This window comes from Chanodichthys erythropterus, chromosome 7 (assembly GCF_024489055.1).
Source record: "Chanodichthys erythropterus isolate Z2021 chromosome 7, ASM2448905v1, whole genome shotgun sequence".
Lineage (NCBI taxonomy): Eukaryota > Metazoa > Chordata > Actinopteri > Cypriniformes > Xenocyprididae > Chanodichthys > Chanodichthys erythropterus.
Window position 1 is genome coordinate 2,780,202 of NC_090227.1, and position 24,630 is coordinate 2,804,831.

The window sequence follows — 24,630 nt, forward strand, 5'->3', positions numbered from 1 at the left end:
CATGGTTATGTACACACACACACACACACACACACACACGCAAAGAGAAAAGGAGAAGGGGAGAGAGGGAGAGAAAGAAATTATTTATGAGACAGGCTCACAATGTTGACAGTGGCTGTACAGGTCAGATGATATTGGAGTTACAAGCTTTTGCGGTGAAATATGGGCCGTTCAGTTCCTGAGCTGACCTCTGAATTACAGTATGCTCCCATTTTAGATATGTTTCTCCAGCTCAGAAGGTCCGTAATGTCTATCACATCACAATACTGCTTTTGTTTTCTGTCTCTCAATCATTTTTATTCCAATGACACAATGTTTTGCTCTTTGTGTAATGAGATGCTGATAAAATGACATTCTGTGGATGTCAAATTCCATCAATGTATTCGCATGGGGGTAAGATGTGCCACATTTTACTTGGTTTATGTTGTCTTCTGGGCAAGAGGAAATGACATGGTGGTAAGATTAATTTAATTTAATTAATCTCAATTATATTTCAGGACATTTTAAAGGGTTAGTTCATCCAAAAATGAAAATCCTGTCATTAATTACTCACCCTCATGTTGTTCCACACCTGTAAGACCTTCGTTCATCTTCAGAACACAAATTAAGATATTTTTGATAAAAATCTGATGGCTCAGTGAGGCCTGGCCTTTCAGATGCCCAGAAAGACATGTTTAAATCAGTTCATGTGAGTACAGTGGTTCAACCTTAATGTTATGAAACGATGAATCGAATACTTTTTGTGCGCCAAAATAAACAAAATAACGACTTTATTCAACAATATCTAGTGATGGGCGATTTTAAAACACTGTTTCATGAAGCTTCGAAGCTTTACAAATCTTTTGTTTCAGTGGCTTGGAGCGTGTATCAAACTGCCAGAGTCACGTGATTTCAGTAAACGAGGCTTCGTTACATGATAAGTGTTTCAAAATTTTAATGATTCACCAATGGGGGCGTGACTTTGGCAGTTTGATACACGTCCCGAACCACTGATTCAAAACAAAAGATTCATCGCCCATCGCTAGATATTGTTGAATAAAGTCGTTATTTTATTTTATTTATTTATTTATTTATTTTTTGGCACACAAAAAGTATTCTCGCCGCTTCATAACATTAAGATTTAAATATGTATTTCGTAGCTTTCTGAACTTGTAAATTATCTTGCTGTCAATGCAGGCCTCACTGAGCCTTTGGATTTCTTCAAAAATATCTTAATTTGTAATTTGAAGATGAATGAAGGTCTTACGGGTGTGGAACGGCATGAGGGTGATGACAGAATTTTCATTTTTGGGTGAACTAACCCTTTAACTTAATTTGTATTACTTTATTTTAATAACAGGCATCCAGAAAATAAAATGCAGCAAAATAAGACTGGGGAAGTGGATTGTTAATTTTAACATTGTTTTTTCTCAAATTTTTTAATTTATGTATAATAAACAAAAAAGAAGGACATTCCACTGCGAAATAAAACAAAATTTAATAAATAGTAAATGAGTCAGTTTTGCACACCGCTGCTACGATTTTGTGAGTTTGTGCCAAAGGGAGAAGAAGTTTGTTTGTAAGGCTGGTTGTTTTACATTTCCTTTCCTCAACAGTTTTGGGTGTGACATAATGTAGCATGAGCTGAAAAGCCAAAGGCATTACAATGATCAAACGGCATGTTTCATTTACTATTTGGTGCAGTGTGTGTCTTCAGTTACAGTTATTCGAAACCTGCTTGCCACAGAATTGTTGCCACGTATCTCCAAGCTGTCATGTAAACCTGAGATAATGTGCTGTGCTTCCCACCTCCATATCCATCACGTCCATTTTTCATACACAGAAGACAGGATGCAAAAAAAAAAAAAACCCAAAAAACAACTCAAGATAATCATTATCTTCTCATGTGACCAAATGATGATACACATTCTCTAAAACAGCTAAAGGGTAAAAGGAACTTCCCTAAATTTGTATGCATGTCTCGTGTCTACATCAGTACAGCAATTAATGTTTTTATTATAGTGTAGACCTGTAATTACGGAAAAAGTCCTAGTTGTTAATCACTGCATTTATGTTTTAGCAAAACATAGGAACAATACCAGACTAAAACCTCATGCTTATAGGTATAATACTCACTGATGTCATATAACATAGATAAAACTGTAATTACAGATTATAGAGAATTAAACCACACCAGCAAATAAAGCCAAAAGCGTCACAATCTACGTCAGTGGTTCTCAACCCTGCGTCACTACCCAAAAACGGGGCGCAGTGAAAGGGTGAAAGGGTCAGTGAATGTTAATTGCAAAAAGTAATCAGCAATTAGTTATATAATTATGCACTAGTAGCAAAATAAATTGCTTAAAAGGTACTTCAAAAGATAGCAAAGAACCCCAAACAGATCTTTTAATGTTGATTGTCCAATTATGCTATTTTGGTGCAAATTTATCTGTATATATATATACACCAGTCAACAGTTTGCAAACATTATTATTTTTAATGTTTTTGAACGAAGTCTCTTATACTCATTAAGGCTGCATTTATTTCATAATAAATACAAAAAACAACAAAAAAAAACAACAATAATAATATTGTGTAATATTATTACAATCTAAAATTATGGTTTTCTATTTTAATATACTTTAAAATATAATTTATTTCTGTGATCAAAGCTGAATTTTCAGCATCATTACTCCAGTTTTCAGTGCCACATGATCCTTCAGAAATCATTCTGATATGATGATTTATTTTCAATGTTGGAAACTGCTTAATATTATTTTATAACCTGTGATACTTTTTCAGGATTCTTTGATGAAAAAAAAGTTAAATAGCAACATTTATTTAAAATAGAAATCTTGGACCCACTTTATATTAAGGGGCCTTAACTACTATGTACTTACATTTAAATTAATCATTTGATACAATGCACTTATTGTGTACATACATGTTTTTACATTGTACTTATATTTTAAAAACACCTGCATGTAATTACATCTGTAATTAATTTCTGTAATTACATTTATAATTACACTGTTGACTCATCCCTTACACCTTACCTCTACCTTTAAACCTACCCATACCACCAAACCTGTCCCTACCTGTACCCCACCTCAACAGCAGCAGAAGTGTTTCACAATGCAATATGAACCCAATAAGTACATTGTACTTATTTTTTGATGTAAGTACATAGTAGTTAAGGCCACTTAATATAAAGTGGGACCAAAATCTTTTGCAACAATATACACTACCGTTCAAAAGTTTGGGGTCAGTAATTTTTTTTCTTTCTTTATTTTGAAAGAAATTAATACTTTTATTCAGCACAGATGTGTTAAATTGGTAAAAAGTTATAGTAAAGATTTATATTGTTTAAAAATATTTATATTTTTGAATTTTCTTTTTAAACTTTTATGCATTAATGAATCCTGAAAAAAGTATCACAGGTTCCAAAGAAATATTAAGCAGCACAACTGTGTCCAACATTGATAATAACTGAGTATCAAGGATGATTTCTGAAGGATCATGTGACACTGAAGACTGGAGTAATGATGCTGAAAATTCAGCTTTGATCACAGAAATAAATGATATTTTAAAGTATATTAAAATAGAAAACAATAATTTTGAATTGTAATAATATTTCACAATATTATTGTTTTTTCTGTATTTATTATGAAATAAATGCAGCCTTAATGAGCAGAAGAGACTTCAAAAACATTAAAAATAGCAATGTTTCCAAACTTTTGACCGGTAGTGTATATATATAAATATATTTATTTATATACAAAAGTAAAAAAAAAAAATATATTTTTGACTACAATGCTTTTTTTTTTTTTGCTTACTTTTGTATAAACAACTTAGTACTTTGTTGAGTCACCACTTGATGTAAAATCTGGGTCGTGAAGCGAAACCAATTGAAAACCACTGATCTACATTATAGCATTGATTGAAACTGAAATGAACTCAACGCTCTGAGAGTCTTCCCCTGCTTTTACTTCACAGCAAGAGTGTGTGGGAGTGGGTGTAACACATTTAGATTTGTATTTTACTCTCTTTTTTCTTTGTGCGTGTGTGTTTGAGTGAATGAGAAAGACATGGAGAGGGTCGATCACCTAGCAAAGGCCGGTTTCATGCAAGGCTGCTTTTCAAATCTATAAATAAGGGCACAGCACCTCAAGGCCAGGGGTTCCTGAGTCTATTTGTGGAGAACAACGGTGACACTGAAAGCTACTGACACATATGAGTACTATCATTTCTCCTCTGATAAGAAGCACCAATATAGGAACTGCTGTTGTCATTGACATTTTCATCATTTAGCTTTAACATACTACATTCTGCATTATATTATAAGTCTTTGTGTGCATGGATTAGTGCACTTAATATCAAATTAAATGCTTGGGTAATTAAAGCTGTAAAAAAATAAATCTAGCACTTATGGTTCACGAGTGGCAAAGACATGAGAAGTGAAAATCACCGCCTTCAGAGGACGCCAGAATTCTCCACAGGTTTGTCTGAGCTTTAAATGAAAACCCAGCACTAATATTCAGTGTTAAAATTTAAACTGTTCAAGCACACATCAATAACCTTCAAACTGCCTCCACAGTTCCTCCCTTAATCAACACACCGCCTCATAAAGTCAGCCTTTAAAAATCTATATTAGTTATAGAACATTAATTCAAAGCAAGTTCTTATCTGTTTGAGACTCATTAATAGCAAAATGAATGGAAAGTTAATGGGTGCTACTTAAAACATAGACGGGCTTATCTTAATGCCACCGGACATATTTAGTAGATGCCTTTGGTTATGAGCACTCAATGGGCTGCTGTGTTTTAGGCATTTATCATGTTGACGAGAAGACAAGCATTCAATGCCAGGTTATTTTTCTCTAATAGGGGTGCAGATCTTTGATCACTAGACACAATTGATTTTAAATCCATATTGTTAGACGTTAGTGACCTGCTTCTAAATTATGCACTGCATAATAGCCAGTTCAGAAGCAATACCAATGACCAATTTTGAATGCTCCATGTAGACAGCAAGTCTGTGCATCATATACATTGGTCAAGGACCGACTGACAGTTTATTTAAAAAGAGTGTTGCTAACATTGCACATGCAAATATGTGGTAGAACATTTGCATCTTGCTAATCAAAATTTCATTGCAATGCTTTTGTCTTCTCAGCAAATAATGTATGCAATGCTTCTAAAAGAAGGCATCTTAAAAGGTAGCACAATCAAAGTGGCTTTGCTTCAGCAACATGTCTGTGATGCTTTAAACTGCTACCTATGTAGTCAAGCACACAAGGTTTTGGAACAGAGTGTCTCAAATACGTTTGCATGTCTTGTTCTGCAGTGTGATGAAGCTTTCATTAGGGAAAAGCTGCTGTTCCTGATCATATCATTCAGGATCAAGCACATTTCTAAAATGAAAACTGCTTATGTTGCAACAATTATACGATGCAAATTACATCTGACTAACCATCATTACAGTCTCATCACGTTCATGCAAATTACAAGCAGTACTCAAGAGACTCACTGTGGAACTCCTGACCCTCACTACTGGAAAAATAATAGACTGGACCACAGCGGCTATCCATCATCTCTGACACATGCCAGGGCTAAATTAAAGCATTGCTAAATTTGTCAAATCAGACACCAGGTTGTTTGTGACCTTATTGCACTCACCAGGTCATTAGCTCTCTGTACTGCACATCAAAAGAAAGCCATCATCCCTCATTAGCAAGTGGGAGTAGACTTCGATCTGGCCAGCGAGGCTATTTGTATAGGTTTATCCTGGCCAATAGCACCCTGATCTATACCTGGTGATCTGTCAAAGGCGTAATTTACACAGACTTCAGTAGATCAATGGCATCATAGCCCAGCTATTGGCATACGCTTACGTAGGCACATCTCTACAGTGGAAAGTGGAAAACATTTCAAAGTGACAGGAAGGTTGAGGAGACATATGTCATATGGCATCTAGGGCCCAGAGCAAGGTTAGTGTAAGATTAAATCCTTCCTATTAGGTCCTTGGATAATCCAGTCAATAAGAATTGCATGTTTGTGGTATAAAAACCTTCACACATTTTTGCATTATGAATGCACAAAATCATACATTGCTTGCTTTTCACCTTTTCTTTGTTGAATCCTCATTGGTATTCACTGCAAAACAAGCAAAAAATGGATGCTTTCACAGGAAAGCATGTATAATGAATTGGATTTAGATTAGCAGTGTAAGTTCTCTTTGGACAAACGCCCAATAAGTAATTTGAATTGCAAACATTCACCTGAGATATCTGATAAACCATGGGAAATGTTTCAGTCTGGGAATGAATCTGCAATTAGTGTAGACACGTTAGACAAGAGAAGCATCTTTATTCCCCAAACAGCCTCGAGAATAAGGAGATCTTCTCAGATCAATATTGCACACAGTTTTCTGCAAGGTCAACCAAAGAGTAGCCGAGAATGAGATCTCTAGATAATTCCATCCACATTCGTATATTCAGATTGCATATGTTTACTGCTAAAGCCCAGGTATTAAACAGGCATTGGTACACACTGTGCCTAAATTGATTACATTAAGTGGACTATGACTCATTTTTAAGGTAATGGACTGCTACAGTACCTCCCCATCAATAACATTATTAATAATCTGAATGCCACGAAATCCTGGGCTCTTTGTTGTGTTATGTATTGTGTATTAGTCTGATTTCGTAAGGTATAATACTGAACTGTGCTCTCAAAGACATTTTGAAAGCAGTTTCCTCATTGAACTGCCTGACCGTTATTGAGTTTCACTGACCTAAGAACTGGAACGATGCTAATTCAAATGAAGAGTGGAAAAAGAAACTTTTTTGCTCCAATAAACTTTCCAAAGGATCCCCTCCAGCAGAATGGAACAAACCCGGAGTACTTTCATCACCTTTCACCTCTTTCCACAACTCCAGCCTGGACAGGTTTGCAAGGACATGGCTAGCCAGACAGACCCACCCCAACTCATGTGTAGGAAATACAGCATCAATATTGAAACATTTATCTTCTTGTCAGTTCTTGAATGTTATTTCGTGTAGTCAGCATGCTTAGGGAAGGGATGACTCAGCACTGTCAGCAAATGAATAATGCCAGTGCAGTTTTGTGTATTTAAATGACTGACCTTTAAGTTTCTCACTTACCACAAAAAAAAAACAAAAAAAACATGGAAAATTAATTGAGGTCAACTGCTTGGCAGTTAATGCACAACTTGCTCCTTGAAGCCATTTCGAAAGACTGATACTATATAGGGTTAATGCAAAGCTTTATTTCTGTCATTTCTTATTCATGGAGACTATGACACTTTCAGGTCAAGAGTTGAGTTGCTTGATGTCAAGGACATACCTGTAGCTTCGACCATGCCCTCCAAGATGACGACTATCTCAAACTCTTCCTTCTCCATCTGTGCCCGGGACATCTCCCAGAAAGGACTCTTCTCATTGATCTCGTGTGAGATAATGAGAGGCGATACCAGGAAGAGGCGATCGTCTCCTGTGTCAAAGCCAATGTTGATATCCGTCTGGTTGAGCGGAATGAACTCGCCCTCCTTCGTCTGCTGTGAACGAATGAGTTTGGCACGGATTGACGCTTCCACAATGTGGGAATTCCGCAGGTCACCAACTCGGAACATCAGGCACATCTTGTTGTCCCTCACCGAGATCACAGCCTTGTGGGAGAACATCAACGTCTCTGCTCGGTTCTTGGGTTGCGAGATCTTTACGAACATGCAGCCCACCATCATGGCGTTGACAATGGACCCCAAGATGGCCTGCACAAGTAGAAGTATGATCCCTTCCGGGCACTTCTCCGTGATGACACGGTAGCCGTAGCCAATGGTGGTCTCAGTTTCAATGGAAAAGAGGAAAGCCGAGACAAAGCTGTTGAGGTTTTCCACACAAGGGGTCCAGCCCTCCTCATCGCCGTGTAGGAGATCTCCTCGTATGAGCGCAATAAGCCACCACAAAAACCCAAAGAACAGCCAGTTGACCACATAGACCAAGGTGAAAATGAAGAAACTGAGGCGCCAACGTAAGTCAACCAGTGTTGTGAAGAGGTCGCTGAGATAACGATATGTCTCTTGAACGTTTCCATGATGAACGTTGCACTTGCCGTCTTTCTGTACATAGCGCTGGCGGGGTTTCTTAACAGGATCGGAGATGAGGTGGGTGCGATCTGTAGGGATTTGTGATTCCCTCAGGTGCTTGGGGAGTTTCTTCACCTGCTGTAAGGAGGTAGAGAGAGAAAAGTAACAAATTCATTCTTGGGCAACAGGATTAATGACCCTGTTTCCACCTGCTATTAGGATGTGTTTTGGTTAATCAGATCACAAGTGGACGAGGGAGACACATACCCGTTTACACCTGGCGTTTTAATCTGTCTCTTTTGTCCACTTGCAACCACTTCTGTCCTGATTTATTCGAAGAGAGGGTCGGGTAAATGTATGTATTTTTTTTTCTTCCAGATCTATAATAAGCTAACGCAATTTACATATGACGGAAAAACACATGGAGAGCAGCAGCTTTGTTTCTGCTCTGACAGCTGGAAGACCACGCTGAATGTGGTGAGTGTGTGTTAGAAATCAAGAATGGTGAGAGAACATTGTGCTTGGTACATTTTTCATCTCCAAACCAAACTTGGGTCTTCAGCCGACAAAGTTTAAATCCCATCTGGCTAGTGCACTTTCCATAATGTTTACGTGTTAGGTCAGTAGGTGGAGAGCAGGTGTGCTGTTCGAACGCATAAGCGTTTCCACAATGAAAGCAATCCGGTCTAATGCGTTTTAGACTACTTCTGGAAGTGGTCGAAAGTGGACAAGCTCAAAACGTTTAACAACCCATTTTTACACCTGTACTGAGCGTTGTCCACTTGTGATCCAATTGACTAAAACACATCTTAAAACCAGGTGGAAACAGGGCCAATGTGACATAGGCTATGTTAAAGGGATAGTTCACCCAAAAATGAAAATTTGATGTTTATCTGCTTACCCCCAGTGCATCCAAGATGTAGGTGACTTTTTTTCTTCAGTCGAACGCAAATTATGATTTTTAACTGCAACCGCTGCCGTCTGTCAGTCAAATAATAGCAGTGGATGGGAACTTCAACTATAACAGTAAATAAAACTTGCTTAGACAAATCAAAATTAAAACCCGCGGCTCGTGACGACACATTCGTGTCCTAAGACACGAAACAATCAGTTTGTGCGAGAAACCGAACATTATTTATATAATTTTTACCTATAATACACCACTATGTCCAACTTCGTTGAGCTTCCTGTTAGTGAGGTCAAAAAATGCGTTGTGATGACGGAAGTGATGTCTCGCCCATATACTTCAATGAGCGCGAGACAGTACTTCCGTTGTCAGAGCGCGATCAGACCTCACTAGCCGGAAGCTGAACGAAGTTGGACATAGTGGTGTATTAGAGGTAAAAAATGATATAAATACTGTTCGGTTTCTCGCACAAACCAATCGTTTCGTGTCTTAGGACATCAATGTGTCGTCACGAGCCGCAGGGTTTAATTTGGATTTGTCTATGGAAGTTTTTTCGACTCTTATTGTTCAAGTTCCCAATCACTGCTATTATTTGACTGACAGACGGCAGCAGTTAAAAATCATAATTTGCCTTCGACTGAAGAAAAAAAGTCATCTACATCTTGGATGCACTGGGGGTAAGCAGATAAACATCAAATTTTCATTTTTGGGTGAACTATCCCTTTAAGACTGCAGGTAAATGTGGCCCAAATCTGATTTTTCTTTTGTTGTTGTTCAGTTGCGACTCTGTTTTTCTCATGACAGTGTGAACAGTACAAACCACGTGGAATCTGATCTTTTCAACTCCGATTTGTGCCACTTCCATATGTGGTCCTTAATCCGATACAGGTCTGATGTTTTTCAGTCATATCAGAATTCTTTTGAATTTTACATCACTCTAGAGCAAAATTCACCACAACTTTGAGATCATGGGAGTCACTTCAAAGATTTTACATACCTGGCATTATCAAGACAGTTGCGAAAGGAAGTCAGTAGAAGAACAGCATTTTCTAACTTTCTAACTCATAACTTATATGTATTACAGTGACAGCACTATAAACAAGAAAATTGTGAGGGCTCAAATCATAAATGTTTAAAAACTCTGCTCTCTTTTTCACATCCTCCTCTTTGTTTTTTTATACTGCCTGTACTTAAATTCGCTGGCTTCCGCGGCAGATGATGCTATAAATAAATGCGTAATCATTTAATTTAATATTTTCTTTGTTTAATTCCTGGTGCATGATGTCTTTTTATCGTTCTTTTGCGCATGCGAGTCATGTTCTGTTCACACTGGAATCTACTGGCCACATTTAAACAACAATGTGAAAATCAAATCTGAGCAATAAATCGGAATTGAGCACTAAGGCTTGCAGTGTGAACTTAGCCATAGAAATCTTTGCTGAGCTTTTTCTTCTGGAGTAAGGAACATATTCAAAATAATGACAATGTTAAAACGGGCAACAGTATCATCAAGTCTGAACCTGTAGTCCTATATTAAGCATCACTATTAGGGGGAGTTCCGCATGTATCTATAATACATGCAGGATGTGATGCTTCCTCCACATCCTATGGTGTTGCAATCTAGTCCCATCAGAATCATATAGCATATTTTACAAGCCAGGTCTTCAGTGAGCTGCTATAAACCAGGCAATGACAGTCGTGGATGACATTGTTGCCAACATCAAGCAGCGGTAGGTTCCCGCTGTTCCTTCCTAACAATGTAAGTGCTTTGATATCTTTGCTTCTGTCATGACATTGTCACAGTACGTCTCTGCACGTACAGCACATGCAGATTACTGCAACATAAAAGTACTGGTGGCTTTTTCCTTTTTTTATTGCTGCTCTTTTCTTTCCCTTGACTCTCTTTCGCTCTATCCTGGGCTATCTTGGCCCTAGTCCATTTCTGATTTCTTGTTCTACACCAGCTCCATGGGACACTTCCCCCATTACCTTCCTCTTCCCTATGGGACACTGGCAAGCCCAGATAAGAATCTTTGCCCCCTCCCAAGTCTACAACACAGTGTCCTCCACATGAGACAAGGATGCTTTGGCACATTGTCTCTCCATTTGTGGAAGATTGTGCTTGGTTGTTAATTGAAACGTGGTATCAAGTTAAGGTGGTGGCAGTCAATTATAGGCAAGCCTTAAAAAACTGGCACAAACAGAGACCTCCTGCTGCACACACACCTGCGGCCCTCTATTTTTTGTCAGATAAAGCCAGATCTTGGGCAAAAAACAAAACAAAAAAACAGACACTTTTTTAATCATTGCAAATCAAATATCTACAACAAGAGCCAATTTTCAGTATTTGGTGTGCCTCCAAATTTGTACTTCAAGATAGATATTATATTTAGTATTAAATTTAAAGTCATAAATGAAATATGCATTAAGTATATATTAAGTATATTTAAAACAATAATTTAAATTCATAACACATGAAATATTCACACAGCATATGAATATGAATGAAGTTTATGAATATATAATTTATATTCATATTTAGATGATTACACAGCTCTCTGAAATATATGATTGAGCATTGTGTATTATGTAGGTGTTTTATTTATTAACTATAACATCATATAATTACCAATATACAATGACCTGTCAACAAGAATGTAAGAACAGCACACACACACAAAAAAATTATTGCCTGAATTTTATAGTTAAAAACCCCACTGTTTTATTCTTGGCGTCTAACCTCCCACATTAATAATTGAAACAATTATTTATTTGAAGGCCATGGTAGTGAAATGCTATTTTGTTGTTGTATTATTGATTAAAATGAATGATATTGTTGAAATATTAATGATTAAAAGTTACTGAAAACATAAACAAATAAAATCCCTCTTATTTTTATTGTATAGTCTGCATAGTTGTGTTGTTTGCGTGCAAATGCTAAAGGATGGGTGATCTATTTCAGATGAACGTGATTTCACCAAATAGAACATGTTTGTTTGGAACAATATTCCAATCAACCAATCAGATTTGAGGGATAGGTCAAGTTTAGACTTACGAGTTAGGGGCTTCTACATCACAAATTCCCTTCTTCTACAAAATTCCCTCTGATTTTAGGGATAAGTTATGGGTAGGGTTAGGTTTAGGGGTAGGGATAGGGTAGGCCTATGCTTTTGGACAGGAATGTTGTTCGAGGATCAACAAAACATGTTGATCCAGGAACATGTCTTACTTGGCAAAATCACGGTGAGCTCTATTCCATGTTTACAGTAGAGGTTCATTCAACATAACTACTGAAGCTGAAAATGATATTGTGGACAGCTGACCTCTCTTGGAGTCACTCCTATCTCCATGTCGTGGTCCATGTGGACGCGAGAATCTCCTGCCATCCTCAGCTTCGACTGCAAACCTGGAACAAAGAGAAATAACTCAAAAGAATAAAACAACATAATTGCCCTTGCTCATTGTTTAGAAAATAACCATGCACACTATGTTTTAAATATGTTTTCTTATGTGTAAAACTTTTGGTAACACTTTAGTGCAACGTTACTTATAGCAAAGTCCCTTTAAGACAAGTCATTTCACTCGGCGGCCATCTTTGAAACGCCTCTTGGGCATCCTGGGCATCATGCAATCTCTTTGAATGGGGAAACATCAAATTCTCCAAAACGCCAACCTTACGATTAAATTTCATATTTAAAATCACCAAAGAAATCTATCAACAACCGGCTCATAAATTTAGTTTCTAAATGCTCGAATCATGACAAAAAACTGTATTTTTCAGGCTGGATCAAGCTAATGCGCATGCGCAGACTTAAATGCGCGTCTCTTTGGAGGCGTGCGTCTGACTGTTTCTATAGAAACCGGTGATTCTAACGGCCACTGAAGTGACGCGATGACTTTACCAGTCGATGTATGGGTAACATATGTATATATATATATATTTTTACCAACACCTAATGTTTTAAACACTATTATTTTATTATTTTTTTTAACTCTACGTTTGTGCAGTAAAATTATCTTTTAAGAAGATCTACATTTCTCATTTTCATTCATGGAGATAACATGGAAAATGTGCCATGCTTTAGTTGAGGATTTCTGTCACCTGGTGGAAAACAAACACTTTTAACATGAAAATGACATGAAATTACCAATATAACCAGCAGATGGCTGCAGAGGACCATTCATTAGCTCATTTGATATTTCCACTACTGTTTATATTTCTTTTCAAGTGTTTTGCTTTTGGATATATTATAAAATCAATATTATATATTTTTTTAGCAAAGTTAAAGCCTTTTAGATGAAAGGTATTGCATAAAATAATGGATAGGAAATTGTCTTGAATTGCTTCCGCATTATATCATGTAAACTGCATTTATGACTCAGAACTACACAAATGCAGATATCATAATTTATCAATAAATGCACACATGTTGTCCTCTGCTGTTGGCGCTGAACTGCTACGGATTGAAGAACATGCTGAATAACGCAGACTACAATACAGGTAGGAGCCGAAGCGTGCCGCCGGTTTCATATGAGTTTTAAAGGGGACTAATCATGAATTAGTGTACATATTAACACCCTCCTAAAATGGGCCTAGTGACGCCCCTGCTTATAGTCAACAGAATGTGTAATAGAGACCATCAAAATAAAGTGTAGCCAGACTTTTAATTAGAGGGAAAAATACTGAGTGCACCTTTAATGAAAGCTCAGTCAATGAACCTTGGGATTTACCAGTCTCAGCAAGGCTAAGCCTTGATACATTACCATTATCTCTTTTGGACGGACAAATGTCATTACACAGATTTATTGTGTCCTATAGGAATATTGAATGGTTAGTTTTAGGATTACCACTGTTTACAGATTCACATGAGCAAACAAGGCGCATTCAAAATCAGGGTTCATCTGATCAGCTAATGTCTCACTCACTGTCTCAATTAGGTGAGTAAACATATTTATCATGTCAAACACCATGGGAAAAGCTGTTCAACCATGGCTGTCTGACTCTCTAATGGGCAAACAGAAAAACTTAACCTGACTGCTTAGGTTCTCACATTAAATAGAGTGTCTTTTGAGATGTGACATGACATGACTGTGAGATGAACAAGACGCATGCACACGGAGACCTTTGGGGGAACATCTTCGATGGTTACTTGAAGGATTAAATCAAAGCTCACAAGGGAGATACATGTACTTTCTGAGTGTGCGGATTGAGTTTAATTTGTGCCTAAAACAGGCTGGCAGTCTCAGCTGTTCCATGCTCCCTAAAGACTAAATGCATCAGCACCGTCAAGCCATGAAAGCTGCTGCTGTCTCCATCATCCAGTCAAGCTCTCCCTCATACACACAGAAGTAACGCCAACCTGGGTGAGCACCTCTGCGTACTCCTCGCTCCCTCTGGCAGCTCGCTATCTCCATTCTGACACATTTAGTGTTCACCTGTCAAATCTATGGAGCTGTGCTCTGAGCAGATAGGGCCTGTACAGAAAGTACTGCTGTAGTGCAGGACAAAAAGATGATAGGTATAAAGGCTCCGTTTCAAAACCTAGCGAGTCTTCAGCATCCTAACTGAAATGTAACCGATTTAGAAAGCTCTTTTTAGCACAGCAACTCTGTGTGTCAAACAAATAGTCTCGACTAATAATTTCAACACAGTCTGCTTTTAGCATGTTGCTAAGCTAACAACATAATGCTACAAGCATAAACATAGACACAAAAATACTGAAACAGTGAGCTATTTTATTGATGTTTTTCTGCAGATAGAGATCTCGGGTCCATGCTAGTAGTTGAACAAACTCAAGGTTACATGATTAGTTGACAAAACAAACCAATGCAATCAGGCTTGATTGGTACCATGAGGCTGATCATCAACTTTCTCTGTCAACGCATGTTTTGAACCTGAGCTCATGGAGCATGTGTACATGAAAGTGTGATGTCAGTAGCGAACAGCCAATCACATGCCTCATGAGAGAACCGACAATATTTTCTCTCTTCTGCCAAAGATTAGGAGAGTGAAGAATATGAAGTACATAAATGCATTACAGCAAGAAGAAAATATCTTGTTATATCAGTGCAAGTGAAAGTTGGGAAGTTAGTTGATACTGTATAGTTAATGTACAGTATATGTATAGGTATATAGCTCAAGTGTAGTCATTTTTAAAGTTTTATCTACCGATTCCAAATCTTATTTTTATTACATAATATCTGTATATATTTATGTTCATTTAAACTAAATGTTCAATAATAATTGTTAAACTAAAATTGCTCATGTGAGAGTCTAATAATTATATGAATGAGATATAAATCATATAAAACAATTATAATAAATAATCATTGCTAAAAGCTATGCAGACAGCTTTCTAAAGTAATATTTTATGTAGTGAGTGACCTTTAATTCTGAGCAAGAGAAACTGGGGTAGTGACTTTATTGCGTCAGAGACGTGTCAACTTTGCTCATAGCTGACTGGTCCAATTTTGGTTTGAGATCTCTTAGCTAGAACATCCCCCGGAGCGGGTTAGCCACACAAGTGGCAGTGTGAATTATCAAAGACGCGATCTGAGAGAATCGATGTGTCACCCACACCCGTGAGATATATGGCATGCTAAATATCTGGACTTGTCTGCGATTCAAAATCCTGCTGTGTGAAATGTGTTCTGACTGAAAATGGTCATTGGCGATGACCTACAGCCAATGAGAAAGCAAGATACAGGGCAGCGGGAAGTTCAGGGAGGAGATATAGACCCATGTCTCTGCAAACATTTCCTACTCCATAATCTTTTTTTTTTTCTCCTTTTTGCTGCAAATAAGCACACAGACAATTTGGATCGCAAGCTTCTTGCGGGCTAACATTTTTAATAACAATTCCAGTCTTACGCAACAATGTGAAACCCCCTGTCGCCGATCCATCGTGCAATGTGCAAACAGAAGTGACCGATTGCTACCCCAGATACTCATGCAGTGTGAAAAGAACAGTGATCTGACGACTTTGAAAACCGTGCAGATTGAACTCGGCATTACTATGGCGATGAACACCGCTAAAAGCCGAGCCACTTACATGGTTGAACCCAGGGATGCGCAAACTAAACTGAAACATATCTGGCTATCCACCTAAACCAGCTTCATCGTATAGGCCCCTGGACATAATGAATAATAATAAAAATAAATAAATAAATAAAATAAAAACAATTAAGCAAAAGGAATTTCCAAGATGCCTAAACGGTCACCATGACCAAGTACGAAATGGTCCTGGATCAACATTTGAGTCCAAAAATTTAGTCCTAGTCCTATCCCTAACCCTAAACATAACCCTACACATAACTAAAACAAAAGGGAAATGATAGGTGAATAACACTGATGTAGAAGCATCTAATCCTGGCATAGACTGTAAACTTGTCCCTGCAAACTGATTGGTCGATTGGAATGTTGTTCCAGGAACATGTTGTACTTTGTAAAAATCACAGGGGTGTCCAGTCCTGTTCCTGGAGGCCCACTGTCCTGCAAAGTTCAGCTCCAAACCCAATTAAACACACCTAAACCAGCTAATCAAGGTCTTACTAGAAACGTCCAGGCAGGTGTGTTGAGACAAGTTGGAGCCCTCCAGGACCGAGTTTGGACACCCCTGCCTTAACAGGTTCTCTACGTTTACAAGGTTTTGGAGCAGAGCTTTAAGTTACATCTTACTGTACCTATGTTTTGTTTCCATTAACGGGTCTTTGTTATGGAAAACTGGATTTTGGTTAGTTTAACTTTCAGATGTTATGACAGGGTGCATTAAGCAATCATTCAGCTCCAGATCCTGGTCACTCCCATACTGCACCTGTGCTCCCATCGGTAATGTCATGCAGCTTTGTCTATGCTAATCGGTTACATAAGGTGCCTAATGACTGCAAAAAATTCCCATGATCCCCGACAGCCCATCTGCAAGTCATGCTAGCCATGATCACTCACTAAGTTTTCTGAAAGCTGCATATGTATATATATTTCCCCTGAAATATAGTGTAAAAAAGGAAGCGAGTGAGAACCAGAGGGAGAAAATACAGCCTCTATTTAGGGGGATATTTACAAATCCCCCATTGCTTTTTTCAAAAAAAGACCTTAAAATAGGTATTGATCAACTTGGAGAGTAAATCAATGTTGAGTAATCAGGTGAACCGATGAACCCCGGGAGCAAATTACCACAAATGCTGGTGCATATTTTTCTTCCGTGCCTTGTTATGGCCACACGCATTTCAAAGAAAATAACCCTCACGGTCGGGAATGAGATAATCAGCACTGCATAGAGCTAAACACATAGTGCTGTACTGGACAACAGCTGATCTCTGACTAATAAGTGCACCCTAGATAGAAAAGAGCTAAATTCAATTTGTACTTTTACACACAGTTTGTAATTTTACAGGAATTTGAAGGCAGGCCTCACTGGAGATTCACGTCCTTTGTTTGACCCTTGTTCTTATTTGTCTAATTCCACTCCACTGCAGTTACATCACTCATCCCTATTTGCACGGCCCTGCTTGCACGCAGATGGCACGTCAGAGCTGCCATCCACTCAGGAATACAGTGTTGACTGACAGGTCTGCAGTGAAAGGGCACACTGACGTGACCCGCATCCGAGATGCACATGGAGAATACATCACAGACAGACGGCAGGCCTCCGCAACATTCTCTCCTCTGCCATTTCCACATTTTATGACAAAATGGTCCCTGTGCAACTCCATGTGACTTTGATGGTTGCACGTCGGTGAAGAGAGCCAGGGCAGAGTCTGTTCCCTCCTGCTTATCTTGCTGTTCCGAGGAGGTAACAAACTCCTTATCAAGCTTTTAGAGTAGCATGCTTTTTGTGATTTTGGAATCTGGTTGCAAGCCAGATGGGGAACGCAGCAGAGAATGAGAGAGAGAGAAAAAGGCACAAGCTTATGTTCAATGGTTCTGATTCCATAGCCGTTCCATTACTGATTCTTTCAATACTTTCAAGAAATAAATATTTGAAGAAAAAAAAAAAAAAGGCATGATCACATAATTTCAACAATAAATGAATGCAAAACTGTTTTATACAGGATGGAATTAGAAACATACGTTCAGGAATAGGACTACACTGGTTGTGCTGTGTGTTTTTGAATAATTAAAATTAACCAAATGAACCATTTGTTCAAGAATCATACTTTTTCATGCTTTTTTTCTTTTTTTTTCTTTCATGCTTCTATACACATGTGAGAACTGTTAATGGAAACTTATTTTTGAGTGATATTTTAATGGTTGAGAATACAAGCTTCTTAAAAAAAATGTCAGCTCTTGTATGCTATATTACTTTCTGACCAGTGTTGAATTAGTTGACAAATAATTTTTGTCATGATTTTCGTCAACAACATTTTTCCACTGATGAAAAGGAGAAAATTACTAAATAAAAACAAGTTTTAAATGACAAAAACTGTGATGAAAATCCATTGATATTTTCACCAACGACTAAAAACAAGATGAAAATGTAAGAGAGGGAAGATTTTGGGAAGAGATCAAGCCAGATCTGATGTCCTGTGCAGTAGATGCGCACATTTGAATTGTAACATGCTGATCTACCTGGCAGGACATAAGCTGGCATACACTTGCTGCATGTCTTATAAAATGTTCAAAATTGTAAACATCTGGGAGAAAGAGAAGAGCAGACATATGGATAAATCTGAAAAAGTGTGACGACGCAAAAAAGAGCTCAATTCAGTCAGGTTTTCTCTGTCCACACAGAAAGCCGCATCTCAGACAGCGCACGCATAGTCTATTTGTCTGTTCAAGTATGAAAAGATGCGAAAGAGAGTTCAGTTCAACACAAAATTGTCAAAATGTCCCTTTTGGCAAGTATTCATGTAAACACAGTTGGTTATGTCTTAAGTGAACGTAAACAGATGGGAGAATATCGGATGTGTATCAGTGTATTGGATCAGTGCATTTGGCCTTAATGTGACAGCAGCCTAATAAACCTGCTGCTGTCAGTCTGAATCATTTCTTGACTGAATAACTCAAATATATAACATATGGATTAATCTACAGTCAAACCAGAATTTATTCAGACATCTTGAACATTTCATTCATTAATACAGTTTATTCACTATAGTTAAAAAAAAAAAAAAAAAAATATATATATATATATATATATATATATATATATATATATATATATATATATATATATATATATATATATATATATATATATATATGACAAGATCACAGAATTAAATTGTGTCAGAAAAAAATAATCTTAATTATGTCAGATAACACTTAAGCAAAAACATGGTCAATTTAAAGTGTCTGAATAATTATCAATTTTACTAGTAGTCCACTGTATGAATCATTTTTGTGTATAATATGTCACAGTTTACTTTATTTTGCTTACACAAATGAACTATAGTGTCCTGCACCCACTAGGAAAAATATATCAAACATTTTTGGTTTGACTGTGTATATAAATATATACAGTATGTGAGCTTGAAAGAATGAAGAATGTTGTATGCAAGTTGTTATAAAGAATGCATATCATTAATTAAAAAGACTATGTTCTTGTTTATTTATGAGAAGTGTTTTTATTTCATTTTAAGATAAATAAAGGCATGTTATATGTTACACATTAATATAATTCATATTAACAGGTTAATCGATGTTTTCTCCAGGAGTATATGAGTTTGAAAATTTGCTGTCAAAATCAACACTGTTTCTGACCGGCATCGATATCTCTAAGTGGCTTAAATTATGTTTGTACAGAAACAATTTTGGCTGTCAGACTGCTTTAATTGCACTGGAAAAATGCTGCTACATTATTAGTCTACATCAGCTTCTTTTAACACTGAAAGGTGATCTCTTTCCCGTGAGTAAGACACTCCAGGCGTGCACTTGTATCAATACTAATTAGTGTTTCAATGGTACGGTTTAGTGGAAGGATTCAGCTGCTGTCGGAGTTTTTCACACATGCTCTCACCCCTACATCATTGCCTCTTAGAGCAGATCAGCGCGGCACGCAGGGAGACACCTCATTCGCTAGGCCTGCAGATTTGTCATCTGCAGGGCTGTTAAAACACCCCTAAACAAATAGGACCTGCTGGTTTATCGCAACGAAATACTTTTCCTGCAACGTCTGGGGAATGACCCACATGTTTTGTTAACAACACACTGCGGTACCAGTGATGTCCAACAACCCGATCTACTCGAACACATGGGAGAGCAATGACTGCTGGGGGAGGAACCGAGCTCACGCTGCAGCAGTGCATTTTACAACTCAGATACGAGTCCATTCATCCATGTCCTGCAGTCAGGGTTTGCGGTTTTTGCTCTCTTCTCTTTTTCTTTTGCAGGAGTAAGCAATTCTGAGGAGTCATCAAAACAAACAGAACAAGCCAGACTTTTGATTGGTGGAGACATCATAGATCTTCCTCTTCAGACTTTCAACATAGCATTTCTGTAGCTGTTTTCCAATTCACACAGTCTCTATGCAATTTCACTGCTGCCTACACACTTAATAAGGACTTCTGTAGAAACTGAAGATTGAAAATTCATTGGAATGCCCTGCAACATCATAGTGAATTTATAATATGTACTGTATGTTTCTTTTGTATGCGTCTTTCTGGCTTATTCATTTCATTTTTGGTGTGAAAGCACCTTTATATTTGCTAAAAATAGAACTTTTGATACTTTTTACACCAGCCCAGATGAGAAAAAGTAATGCAAAAATAACCTAATGCATTACTTTCCATAAAAAAGTAGCTAAGTAACACAAGTAATTACTTAATTAGTTTTAGGGACTAATGCAATATTGTAATGCATTACTTTTAAAAGTAACTTTTCCCAATCTGAAGCTGTCAAGTTTAAAGGGGAGCTATAAAAATATTATAAAAGTTGTACATCTGATTTCTGTATTCCAAGTTTTCAGAAGCCAAATGATAGCTGTATATGGAAAAGATAGATTTTTCAGACCTCCAACTTCAAACCAAAGGGCTATTAGAAATTTTCCTGCATACACCGGCTACAGCGGCAACATGGCTGCCCAAGTGAAGAAGAAGACCCATAAATATAAGTATTTTTAGATTTTAATGACAAATAATCGTTTGTTTTATGTTATATTCAATATTATCTTCATCTTTTCTTCAAAGAAAAGCTATATAGTCCACAATAGTCCCACAACATATTTTCATGTCTGATACCAGTGACCTGACAGCATACCATGAAATAAAAGTCCAGCGGCAGGGAATTTGCTTATTTTTTACTTCACGTCTGGTATCAACTCATTGGTTTCTTGTGGTTACGTCCACGACTACAGGAATATGTAAACAAACAGTGTTTACAGTTTTGTGCTTATTGCCACAGGATCCACCAGTCTTGTATGTTCTTTATCAACCATGCCTGAGGAAACCCGAAGGCTGTAACCAAGCAATGTTTTCTGAAGTGTAAATGCAGTTGATGATGGCATCTTGGAAGATTGTGTTTAAATCGGTGCATCCCCTTTGACGATCATACAACGTATGACAACATTTAACAGTCTAATAGTAGTGTCTCATTTCGTAGGGGAATATTTTCACCCCTACTCCTTGCCACTCTGTTTCAAGGGGCAAGGAGTGGGGTTAGGGGTAAGGCGAAGGAGTATAAAATAGAATTGGGATTGGGCTCAAGTCATTATTGAAAAATGGGTAACGCTTTACAATAAGGTTCATTAGTTTAACATTAGTATTGATTAACATTAACCATGAGAAATACATTTGTTACTGTATCTACTAATCTTTGTTAATGTTAGTTAATGAAATACAGTTGTTCATTGTTAGTTCACAGTGCATTAACTAATGTTAACAAGATTTTAATAATGTATTAGTAAATGTTGAAATTAACATGAACAAAGATTAAAAAATGCTGTTCATTATTAGTTAATTTGAAGTAATGTATTTAACTAATGTTAACTAATGAATCTAATTGTAACGTACTTTATCACGTTTACAGTTAGTGCTGAATGCTGCAGCCAGACTACTGACACGAACACGAAGTTATTTAATCATATTACACCTGTTTTAGCTTCCTTACATTGGTTACCTGTTTATTTAAGAATTGATTTTAAGATTTTATTGCTGACATATAAAGCATTAAATTGGCACCTATATATTTAACTGAACTTCTGAGACCTTATGAAACAGGGAGATGTCTTAGATCTTCTTTTAAAAAACTGCTGGCTATGAAGAAAACGAGAAAGGAGATAGAGCATTTGCAGTGAGGGCTCTGTTGATATCAGATCTTCTGAATGTGTGTCTGTTTTTAAATGACGTTTAAAAACGTACTTGTATAGACGTGCTTTTAGTATTTTGTGATGTTTTTTTTGTGCTTTTGTGTTTGTGGAGGAAGGGGGTTGATATTTTATATTATATTTTGTTTTTTATATATTGTGTATAGCTCTTTATTATTGTATATCAATGATTGTGTTTTTATATTGTGTAAAGTACTTTGTGCTATATATATAAAATTTTACTTGCTAAAGTGTTACCGAAAAATGCAAGTATAGTACACATCATGGACAACTTTTATAATACTTTCTTTTTTGACGCCGATCAGCTCTAGTCCTCTTGCATTGAAATTGCATTAAAAAGACTCACAGAAGTGACATGAGGGTGAGTAAATAATGATAAAAAGTGGATTTTGGATGAACCATTCCTCTAAGATTAGGATTTCCCAAATGGAGGGAACTTCAGGGGGTTGGTAATAACTAAAACATAAAATATACATTTGAAATAGTTTAAATCAAAATAAAACACTTAGAAAAAAAAAAAAAAAAGTTTATTATTTGTTAACCTACAAGTAATGTTACCATTAACTGGCATCTGAGAACCATAAGCATGCAAAAGTGTTTTGAACATAACTGAAATAATTGAAATACTAAATACTTCATGTCAAAGGGGCCTAAAAACGAAGTCTAGTTTATAAGAGATTGGAACACACCCTGCGTTTGGACACTTCATCAATATCACCGTTACAGCATTGTCTTTGGTGTAAGTGCGAATGCGTGTGTGTACGTGCATGCATGCACAGCGGACGATGGCTCGGCTGTCTATATCTGAAACTGTTATGGCACTTTGAGGTTAGTCGGGGCAAATGAGTTAAAATGCCCCTGGAACGAACAGCATCCAGCGCGGCTCGCTGCCAGCTCTGCATTCACTTGCATGCGTGTGTGTTCAGCCGTGCAAGTGTGTATTAGCGTCCCTATCGCTCTGAATGACACCAAGCCTTCAAGCAGACATCCTGTCCACACTAAGGACAATTAGCCTAATGAAAGGAGTGCGTCTCGGAGAGAGTGTCCTATCAGTGACAGGAATAGCAGTGGCTGAAACTAAACCGGCCGCTCTCTTTGGAGCACTGGCGCCATGACAGCGACCTTCCTCGCAGTCCCACACCAACACAAGAGATGCTTCAGGAAGTTCACATAGGTGGCCAAATCACACCCACTCGAAAAGGCTTTATAGGGTGTGCATGAATGCATACATCCCCGGTCCAATGACACTCACTCAAGAGTGCTAACAAGGCCGTGCACTCTAGGCGGTGCTTACTGATGTGTATGTGTGTGTTTGTTGGGGGTGGGTTGTGTTAAGTAGAGAGCAGGCTCTTTAACACTCTCTCCTGTGTTTATCAGATGGCCTGTCAGCTCCCTGAAGTGATTTGCAGCATCAGGTCTGCCAAAACGAGCGCCGTGTCGAACTAGCCCTAATTAGCATTCCACAATCACTGAATCACTGCCTCAACGTGACCGCTTAAAACACCTTAAGTCGGACTCTGTCAATAAAGTGGTGCGCGAACAGAAAATGCTAAATCCTTTTCTGTTGGGAACACTTAAAATCCATGTGATAATGGACTTGGATCTCTGGGGAATCTCAGGGAAATGATCAAAATGTCAGAACACGGGAAATGATTGGTGTGGCGCATTCACTTACAGGCAGATCCTCCTGAAGGCAGACCATCTGTTCTGCACAAACACACTGTAAATCAGAGTTCACTCTACTGAAAATGAAAGCTCTTCTTCTCTATAATGAGCGAGGAGGATACCTATACGACGCGATATGTTTGCATTTCCATTCTCGGTTCGATACCAGATAAGTACGGAAGCTTGTTCCCGCCATGGAATAAAGAAAATGTAAAAGATAATTGTGACTTTTTATCTCTCGATTCAGACTTTTTTTCTAACAATTGTGAGATATAAACTCGCAATATTGTGAGTTATAAAGTCAGAATTGACTTGCAATTGTGTTTTTATCTCTTAATTCTGACTTTTCTTTATAAAGTCAGAATTACGATGCATAAACTCGCAATTGTGAGAAAAAAGACAGAATTGTAAAATATAAACTTGCAATTGTGAGTTATAAATTCTAATTTTGAGAAAAAATGACTTGAGTTCTCACAATTCTGACTTTATAACTTGCAAATGTGTTTTTATCTCTTAATTCTGACTTTTCTGTATAAAGTCAGAATTACGATGCATAAACTCGCAATTGTGAGAAAAAAGTCAGAATTGTAAAATATAAACTCGCGATTGCGAGTTATAAATTCTAATTTTGAGAAAAAAACGATGAGTTCTCACAATTCTGACTTTATAACTTGCAAATGTGTTAAATTCAGAATTGCAAGATTTTAACTC

General features: G+C 37.4%; 1 protein-coding gene across 2 annotated transcripts in view; it reads right to left on the reverse strand.

Annotated features, from left to right (window-relative positions):
* kcnj5 (potassium inwardly rectifying channel subfamily J member 5) overlaps positions 1–24,630 on the reverse strand; it is a 32,169-nt gene that overhangs the window by 1,788 nt on the left and 5,751 nt on the right. For both annotated transcript variants that reach the window (XM_067389609.1, XM_067389610.1), the window contains 2 exons: positions 12,316–12,398; positions 7,347–8,223 (listed from right to left, as the gene is read on the reverse strand). In XM_067389609.1, coding sequence (XP_067245710.1) covers positions 7,347–8,223; positions 12,316–12,378 — 940 coding nt within the window. In that variant the 5' untranslated portion in view covers positions 12,379–12,398. The remainder of the gene's footprint in view (positions 1–7,346; positions 8,224–12,315; positions 12,399–24,630) is intronic.